This window comes from Diaphorina citri, unplaced genomic scaffold, assembly GCF_000475195.1.
Source record: "Diaphorina citri unplaced genomic scaffold, Diaci psyllid genome assembly version 1.1 scaffold553, whole genome shotgun sequence".
NCBI lineage: Eukaryota > Metazoa > Arthropoda > Insecta > Hemiptera > Psyllidae > Diaphorina > Diaphorina citri.
Genome location: NW_007377987.1, coordinates 10,739 through 20,250, shown reverse-complemented (window position 1 = coordinate 20,250; position 9,512 = coordinate 10,739). Strand labels below are relative to the sequence as shown.

The window sequence follows — 9,512 nt, the reverse complement described above, 5'->3', positions numbered from 1 at the left end:
TAACCCTACGTTTTTTTTTTTTTTTTTTTTTTAGGGTTTTGAAAGGGGAAAGTTAAACTCTTGTGGCTATCCCTAAGCCCCAGAGTGGCTTTTTTTTTAAGAGGTTTGACAGAGGGAACTGTAACTGCTATGGTCTTATCGTCCCGAAATCGAAGAGAGAAGGAAGACAGGATAGGAGAAAGCCAGTCGTTCCGAGAGCGAACATTATCCCATCAGGATAAAATCCGCCCCGGGCGGGAATCGAACCCGCGGCCTAGCGCTTACAAGGCAGACGCACTACCAACTAAGCTAACTAGGCTGGCCTGAAAATAAAAAATAAAGTAATAGGTAAAACTTATTTTCAAATATTGCCGGTTAAAATTTTATTATGACCTATACACTAACAAGTTTTTCCCTCTATTGTTTTTACAGGACTAAATATTTAAATCAATACTTGAAAATCAAAGATTTAAAAAGACAATTTCATCAAACACTTCCTCTTTATCATCATCAAATACAAACACTTCATCAAACACCACACATAATTAATTTTAAATAAGTAGGTACCTACTTAGATACATAGATAGGTTATTATTAGATTTAGTTTTTCTTTTATCTCGCATTAAAATTATAGAAAGTAAGTTAGGTAGAAGGTAAATATGACTAGTGTTAGCAGATTTCAGCAGCCTATTAGGGATTTCGAACGTTTTCCTCAATAGTAGTTTAATGTCGACACAGGAAGCAACATACTTCTTACTTTCGTTGCCCTTGTCAAAGAGTAGCAGGAAAGTGTTCTTTATAAACACGAGTCCTATAGATGAGAGAGTTGTAATGCTGAAAAATAAGAGTGACTTGGAAAAGCTTGACCCTGATTCAGACGATGTGTATATGGCGGATATAGTGAAAAAGTATTGTAAAAGGAGCAAGAAATTGGAGAATATTTGTCTTGCAGAGTTTGCGGCATATTATCACAATATACGTAATATAGATGAAAGGAATGATGACGAAGCCGAAGAAGAAGGGGAAACAGAGAATGTGAGAGGTTTGAAAAAGAGGGGAATACCTTTTGTATGAGTAATTCCATCATGGGCCTTGTCTTAGCATCTCGCTATCCAATTGAGGGTTGGACTTCCGAGACTCTAGATAGAATATTAGATTCTGGTATTGACTTGCACCGTAGGGTATATCCTCATAGAACAGATGTAGGTGACCCCCGTTTTTTAGATCTTGTAGATATAGATTTAAATTTGGTTGAAATTGGTTCTAAAAAAATTAAATTTCAAACTGTGGTTTACGCAACGTCTCAAAATCATGTAAACTCCGGGAAACTTGGCCTAGCATTGAATATTTTTTCTCATAAATATAACTTTGGTAGAATACCTTTTGTATGAGTAATTCCATCATGGGCCTTGTCTTAGCATCTCGCTATCCAATTGAGGGTTGGACTTCCGAGACTCTAGACAGAATATTAGATAATGGTATTGACTTGCATCGTAGGGTATATCCTCATAGAACAGATGTAGGTGACCCCCGTTTTTTAGATCTTGTAGATATAGATTTAAATTTGGTTCAAATTGGTTCTGACAAAATTAAATTTCAAACTGTGGTTTACGCAACATCTCAGAATCGTGTAAACTCCGGGAAACTAGGCCTAGCATTGAATATTTTTTCTCATAAATATAATTTTGGCATTATCACATGTCAGGGTTATGCTAGGGCTATAATAAAAGGGGAATCTAGTGTCTGGCTATACGATCCTCATTCTTGCGATGATCAGGGTATTACATGTTATGGAGGGGTATCTGTTGCTTGCAAGTTCAATAATTTAACCGAGTTAGAGTTATTTTTGTATAAAAAATTTGGTAGGAATAGCAATGATTTATTTTTGATTACGCCTTTCGTTTTTGACCTCAATGACACAGACACGATTGACAATAATGAATTTATCTGTGATTTAGATAGTGCAACAGGTGGTATAGGTATGGAAATAGTTATAACAGAACTGGATACACCTATTGAAAAAGATGGAGATGACAAAGGACACAATACTTCAGAAAATTGTAAAAGGAAGAGAAAGAAAGCTATGTCAACTTCACAAAGGAATAAATTACGAAAACTCCATATGCGAAAGGCAAGAGAAGACGAAAAGGAAAAAAAGCAAGATAAAATATTACAGAGAGGAAAAGAAGATGAGCGAGAAAAAGAAGCAAATGAAGAGTGTGTTATACAGTATGAAATATTTCAGAGAGCAAAGGAAGATGAGCGAGAAAAAGATGAAGAGTGTGTTAGAGAGAATAGAATATTACAGAGAGGAAAGGAAGATGAGCGAGAAGAAGAAGAAGCAAATGAAGAGTGTGTTATGCAGTATGAAATATTTCAGAGAGCAAAGGAAGATGAGCGAGAAAAAGATGAACAGTGTGTTAGAGAGAATGCAATATTACAGAGAGGAAAGGAAGATGAGCGAGAAAAAGAAGCAAATGAAGAGTGTGTTATGCAGTATGAAATATTTCAGAGAGCAAAGGAAGATGAGCGAGAAAAATATGAAGAGTGTGTTAGAGAGAATGGAATATTACAGATAGCAAAGGAAGATGAGCGAGAAAAATATGAAGAGTGTGTTAGAGAGAATAGAAAACTGCCAAATAACAAGGACCTGGTAAATGAAAAGAAATTAGAACGAAAGAAAAGGATTAGAGAAAAAGAAGAGAAGGAAGAACGAAAAAAAATTGCCCTAAAAGAAAGAGTAACAAGGTACAGAGAAAATCCGAAATATAGGAAGAATGAGAATGTAGGTACGAAATGACGAAGCCGAAGAAGAAGGGGAAACAGAGAATGTGAGAGGTTTGAAAAAGAGAACGAAAGCTGCAGTGTTGAGATATAGGCGGTACAAATTAGCACAGGATCCCAAGAATTATTACAGAGAGCAAGTTTTATTACTTTTACCATTCAGGGACGAAAGAGAGGATATTGAGAATAAAGATTGTGAAAAGTTGTACAATGAAAATTTGGAAATCATTGAGAGAAATGGGCAAACTTTTGGTATAAGGAATGACGAGTTACTAGAGGAGGCTTTGGAAAATGTCGAGTGTGGAAGAGATATTGAGGAAGAGGATCCTGTAGAAAATGCTAACGACTACCGAGTTGATATTTTAGAACAAGGAGGGATAGGGGGTAATAATGATCAGCAAGAGAAAGTGAGGTATACAATTCCGAAGAGAATTTCATCAGTTGAACTTCAGGCTTTATTAGATGGATTAAATAGGAGGCAGAGAGAATTTGTGGACCATGTTCTCAACTGCTTTAGGACTAATGATGTACCCCTTAACATTCATCTTTCGAACTTCAGGCTTTATTAGATGGATTAAATAGGAGGCAGAGAGAATTTGTAGACCATGTTCTCAACTGCTTTAGGACTAATGCCGTACCTCTTAACATACATCTTTCAGGAAAAGGGTTCCATTGGAATTTCAAAAGTTTTCTATCTCCCTTACTCGCAACCGCAACCGTTGCATACATGAATCGCGTGATCTCTTGAACTTGTTCTATTGGTTATGCATTTCCTCTCTCGCTCTATGTATCGTCTTAACGTCTTTCGCGCTTTTCTAGATCTTCATCTTCGCACCTACCGTAGCTTCTGATTTCAGTATTCAGTAAAATTCAGTTGTTTGTTGTATGCAATTCATGAAAAGGAGTGTGTAGTCTCTTGTCTTAGTGAATTGTGAATCTAGAACTTTTCTCGGTATTAATTACCTATTTTTACTTTCTTTCGTTTAACGATCAGTGATTTTTGAGTGTTGTTTGGATATTTGGTAAAGTACCTACCTAACTTGGAAGATAAAAATTTCGTTTTCGTTTTTTTACTTTTTGAATTTTACTTTCTTTAAGTAATATTAATATTATGAACTAATAATTAAAATAGCTAAGTAGGTAGCTAATAATTAAAATTTTAAAAGGCAAAGAATGCAATATTACAGAGAGCAAAGGAAGATGAGCGAGAAAAAGATGAAGAGTGTATTGGAGAGAATGCAATATTACAGAGAGCAAAAGAAGATGAGCGAGAAAAATATGAAGAGTGTATTGGAGAGAATGGAATATTACAGAGAGCAAAGGAAGATGAGCGAGAAAAATATGAAGAGTGTATTGAAGAGAATAGAATATTACAGAGAGCAAAGGAAGATGAGCGAGAAAAAGATGAAGAGTGTATTGGAGAGAATGCAATATTACAGAGAGCAAAGGAAGATGAGCGAGAAAAAGATGAAGAGTGTATTGAAGAGAATGGAATATTACAGAGAGCAAAGGAAGATGAAAAGTGTGTTAGAGAGATTCGAAAACTGCCAAATAACAAGGACCTGGTAAATGAAAAGAAATTAGAACGAATGAAAAGGATTAGAACAAAAGAAGAGAAGGAAAAACGAAAAAAAATTGCCACAAAAGAAAGAGTAACAAGGTACAGAGAAAATCCGAAATATAGGAAGAATGAGAATGTGGGTACCAAAAAGAGAGTAACAAGGTATAGAGAAAATCCGAAATATAGGAAGAATGAGAATGTGGGTACGAAAAAGAGAGTAACAAGGTACAGGGAAAATCCGAAATATAGGAAGAATGAGAATGTGGGTATCAAAAAGAGGGTAACAAGGTTCAGAGAAAATCCGAAAAATAAGAAGAATGAGAATGTGGGTACGAAAAAAAGAGTAACAACGTACAGGGAAAATCCGAAATATAGGAAGAATGAGAATGTGGGTACCTGTGGGTACCAAAAAGAGAGTAACAACGTACAGGGAAAATCCGAAATATAGGAAGAATGAGAATGTGGGTACCAAAAAGAGAGTAACAAGGTATAGAGCAAATCCGAAATACAGGAAGAATGAGAATGTGGGTACCAAAAAGAGAGTAATAAGGTATAGAGAAAATCCGAAATATAGGAAGAATGAGAATGTGGGTATCAAAAAGAGAGTGACAAGGTTCAGAGAAAATCCGAAAAATAAGAAGAATGAGAATGTGGGTACGAAAAAAAGAGTAACAAGGTACAGAGAAAATCCGAAATACAGGAGGAATGAGAATGTGGGTACCAAAAAGAGAGTAACAAGGTACAGAGAAAATCCGAAATACAGGAGGAATGAGAATGTGGGTACCAAAAAGAGAGTAACAAGGTACAGAGAAAATCCGAAATACAGGAGGAATGAGAATGTGGGTGCCAAAAAGAGAGTAACAAGGTACAGAGAAAATCCGAAAAATAAGAAGAATGAGAATGTGGGTACGAAAAAGAGAGTAACAAGGTACAGAGAAAATCCCGAATATAGGGCAAAGGAAAGACAAATGGATAGGCTATCTAAAATGGTGCAGAGGAGCTGTGGGTACCAAAAAGAGAGTAACAAGGTATAGAGAAAATCCGAAATACGGGAGGAATGAGAATGTGGGTACCAAAAAGAGAGTAACAAGGTATAGAGAAAATCCGAAATACAGGAAGAATGAGAATGTGGGTACCAAAAAGAGAGTAACAAGGTACAGAGAAAATCCGAAATACAGGAAGAATGAGAATGTGGGTGCCAAAAAGAGAGTAACAAGGTACAGAGAAAATCCGAAAAATAAGAAAAATGAGAATGTGGGTACGAAAAAGAGAGTAACAAGGTACAGAGAAAATCCCGAATATAGAGCAAAGGAAAGACAAATGGATAGGCTATCTAAAATCGTGCAGAGGGGTAACGATGTGCTAAATTATAGACACTCTGTTTATAATAAACTTATTTCAGAAAAATCTCTTCTAGCATCCTTGAAATTGAAATTTATCAATTCGCGGAAAGATATACCCGATTTCGTCTGTTGCTCTTGCGAAGGGCTGTTTTTCAAACACTCTGTTTCAAAATTAAATGTAGGTAAAATTCAATCTAATATTTTAAGCAAAGTAAAAAATTACAACTCGGATTATGCATGTAGTACATGTAGAGATAACATTTACAAAAATAAAATTCCTAAACTCGCAACTAGTAATGGTTTAAAATTTGTTGAGGTACCAGAATGTTTGAAAAAATTATCTCCCCTTGAAGAACGGCTAGTTTCACCCTATATTCCTTTCATGCAAATTCGACCGTTAAAAAGGTACGCGATTAATGGTCAGTTGGGATTAAAGGGATCAGTCGTTAATATTCCTATCGATATAAATGAAAATTTGCATGTATTACCGCGTTCATTTGATAACACTAATACACTTCAACTACAACTTAAACGTCACATTGAACATAAATCTCACTACATGTTCGAAACTATCAGACCGGCTGTTGTTTGTGATGCTTTAAAATTTCTAAGTAAAACTCCTCTGTACATTAAAAATGAAATTAAAGTAGATGAAAGGTATTTAGATAGGTATAATGAACAATACTCCGAGAGTATTGACTTCGTTATCGAGAATACGGATAAAGATTTCGACCCAACAGTCCTTCATGAAACGGAAATTTCAAACATCGCTGAAACTTCTGTGGGAATAAAAATAATGGCCAAATTTCAATGTCAGGAATGTCTAAATCCGGTACCATCCACCTCAAAAGGCATAACTCATATTGCATTATCTCCTCAACATAAATTTCAAATACCAAATTATATACCCGTGATTATTGAAAGTAGTGAAGAAGATCTTGAAAACGAATTGAACGATGAACGAGAAAGCAATAATTTAGAATTAATCTTAGAAGAATTCGGAGAATTCTATGAGATGATAGAAAAGGGATCAGCAGAAGAAGATGTAATAAAAATTTCTGAGCAGATAGGACAACAAATAGAAGACTTCAGTGATGAAGAGGAAAACGAAGAAGAAGTTATGCTTCTTAATCATAATGATATTATGATACCGGATGATAATATCCATATTGTAGCTCCCGGCCAAAACCAAAGACCAGTTCCGTGGCACTTGATTGAAAATTTCGACGAATTATGTTTCCCCAAAATTTTCTGTGGTCAAGGTTTGAATCTCCCAAAAAATATTACCTATCATGATCGGGCTAAATCTGAATGTAGACGTGTTGATCGTAGATCTTGTGTTCCGAATCGTATTTTATTCATGGCAAAACAAAAAATTGAAAGGCAGCTTACTGCCAGTATAAATGTGTGCTTAAGAAAAACCAAAAGAGGGTCGTCTAGTATTAGGGCTAATGACCTTTTAAATCAGGAATATATTAATAATTTAGTCAAATTTGACAGCGGTTACAAATTCATATCCGATATCCGTTCGAGTCCAGCCTTCTGGGAGAAAAAAAAGAAAGATTTACTCGCGTTAGTTCGTACTTTAGGAAAACCCACTTTGTTTTTAACCCTCTCATGTGCCGAAAGCTGGTGGCCAGAATTGTTATCAGCTTTAGCAGCAAATGTAGGAAGAAAATTAACTCTTAAAGAAGCTTTCGAGTTGAGCACTTTTGACAAGACAGAATTAATAAAAAATGACCCGGTAACGTGTGCCCGATATTTTGATCATAAAATTTCAAACTTTATGAAAATTTTAAAGTCGGACAGTAGTATTTTTGGCGAGTACAAAGTTATGGATTCATATCAAAGGGTAGAATTTCAACTTCGCGGTTCACCTCATGAACATATGTTTTTATGGCTGGATAATGCGCCAGTCTATGATCCTTCAGATGATTTATCCGGCAAAAATGTCGTTGATTTTATTGATAGGTTTATTACGTGTAGCTCAAATGACATGAATAATCAAATACCAAACACTACTTAAAACTTTAAATAAAATAAAATAAATAATAGAAAGTAAATAAGGGTAATAGAAAGTAATAGATAATGAACTATTCACAAAATTCGTGCTCAAATCAGTGCAATAAGTGTACTTAAATAATATTTGTATGCAGATATTGTGTGAATGAATCGGTATCGTGTATACCAGCATCGTCCCTACCTACTCAATTAAAATATTTCTAGTGGATCCAGAATCAACAATAGCTGAGGTAAGTTAGTTTCAAAAATCACAAAAAGATTAACTATTCAAATGCTTACTTGTTAACGGTTCACGATTAAAAAGGAAATTTGTGGGCACAGGAGAGTATCGAACCCGCAACTCCTCAACTGTAAATTGGACAGTTCTAAAAGTTTTACCATTCGATTCGGCGTGAAAAATCACATGGGATCAACTATTCACATGCTTACCTATGTATACCAGCATCGTCCCTACCTACTCAATTAAAATATTTCTAGTGGATCCAGAATCAACAATAGCTGAGGTAAGTTAGTTTCAAAAGTCATATTATCTAATCAAAGAAGTTTCAGATTCGATTCGGCGTGAAAAATCGTACGGTATTAAATATTCACATGCTTACTTGTTAATTAATGGTTCACAAATAAAAGGAAAATTTATTGACACAGGGGGTATCGAACCCGCAACTCCTCAACTGTAAGTTCTAAAAGTTTCACCATTCGATTCGGCGTCAAAAATCACAAAAAGATTAACTATTCAAATGCTTACTTGTTAACGGTTCACGAATAAAAAGGAAATTTGTGGACACAGGGGATTATCGAACCCGCAACTCCTCAACTGTAAATTGGACAGTTCTAAAAGTTTCACCATTCGATTCGGGGTGAAAAATCACATGGGATCAACTATTCAAGTATTCACATGCTTACTTGTTAATGGTTCACAAATAAAAGGGAAATTTGTTGACACAGGGAAGTATCGAACCCGCAACTTCTCAACTGTAAGTCGGAGAGTGCTAAAAGTAGCACCATTCGATTCCGCGTGAAAAATCACATGAAATTAACTATTCACATGCTTATTTGGCAACGGGTCACGAAAAAAGGGAAATTTGTCGACAAAGGGGAGTATCGAACCCGCAACTTCTCAACAAGTTAGCACAGGATCCCAAGAATTATTACAGAGAGCAAGTTTTATTACTTTTACCATTCAGGGACGAAAGAGAGGATATTGAGAATAAAGATTGTGAAAAGTTGTACAATGAAAATTTGGAAATTATTGAGAGAAATGGGCAAACTTTTGGTATAAGGAATGACGAGTTACTAGAGGAGGCTTTGGAAAATGTCGAGTGTGGGAGAGATATTGAGGAAGAGGATCCCGTAGAAAATGCTAACGATTACCGAGTTGATATTTTAGAACAAGGAGGGATAGGGGGTAATAATGATCAGCAAGAGAAAGTGAGGTATACAATTCCGAAGAGGATTTCATCAGTTGAACTTCAGGCTTTATTAGATGGATTAAATAGGAGACAGAGAGAATTTGTAGACCATGTTCTCAACTGCTTTAGGACTAATGCCGTACCCCTTAACATACATCTTTCAGGAAAAGGTGGTAGTGGTAAAAGTGTAGTCGTGAATGCACTGTATCAATCCGTCACGAATTATTTCGACAATTTACCGGGTGGGGATAAAGACAAAATTGTGGTTCTTCTTTGTGCACCGTGTGGGAAAGCCGCGTTCTTAATAAATGGAGTAACTCTTCATACCGCTTTTGCTCTACCTGTGACTCAGTTCGCGAACCAAATGCCTCAGTTAAGTGCTGATATAGCAAACACCATCAGGGAAAAACTGTT

General features: G+C 35.8%; 1 protein-coding gene across 1 annotated transcript; it reads left to right on the top strand.

Annotated features, from left to right (window-relative positions):
* Window positions 1-696: 696 nt before the first annotated feature.
* On the top strand, window positions 697-9,289 carry LOC103510000. Its single transcript, XM_017444393.1, has 5 exons — window positions 697-1,021; window positions 2,818-3,290; window positions 3,951-4,328; window positions 8,887-9,117; window positions 9,263-9,289. The coding sequence occupies exons 1-5, from the start codon at window positions 706-708 to the stop codon at window positions 9,287-9,289; spliced, it is 1,425 nt and encodes a 474-aa protein (XP_017299882.1). The 5' UTR covers window positions 697-705.
* Window positions 9,290-9,512: the final 223 nt, after the last annotated feature.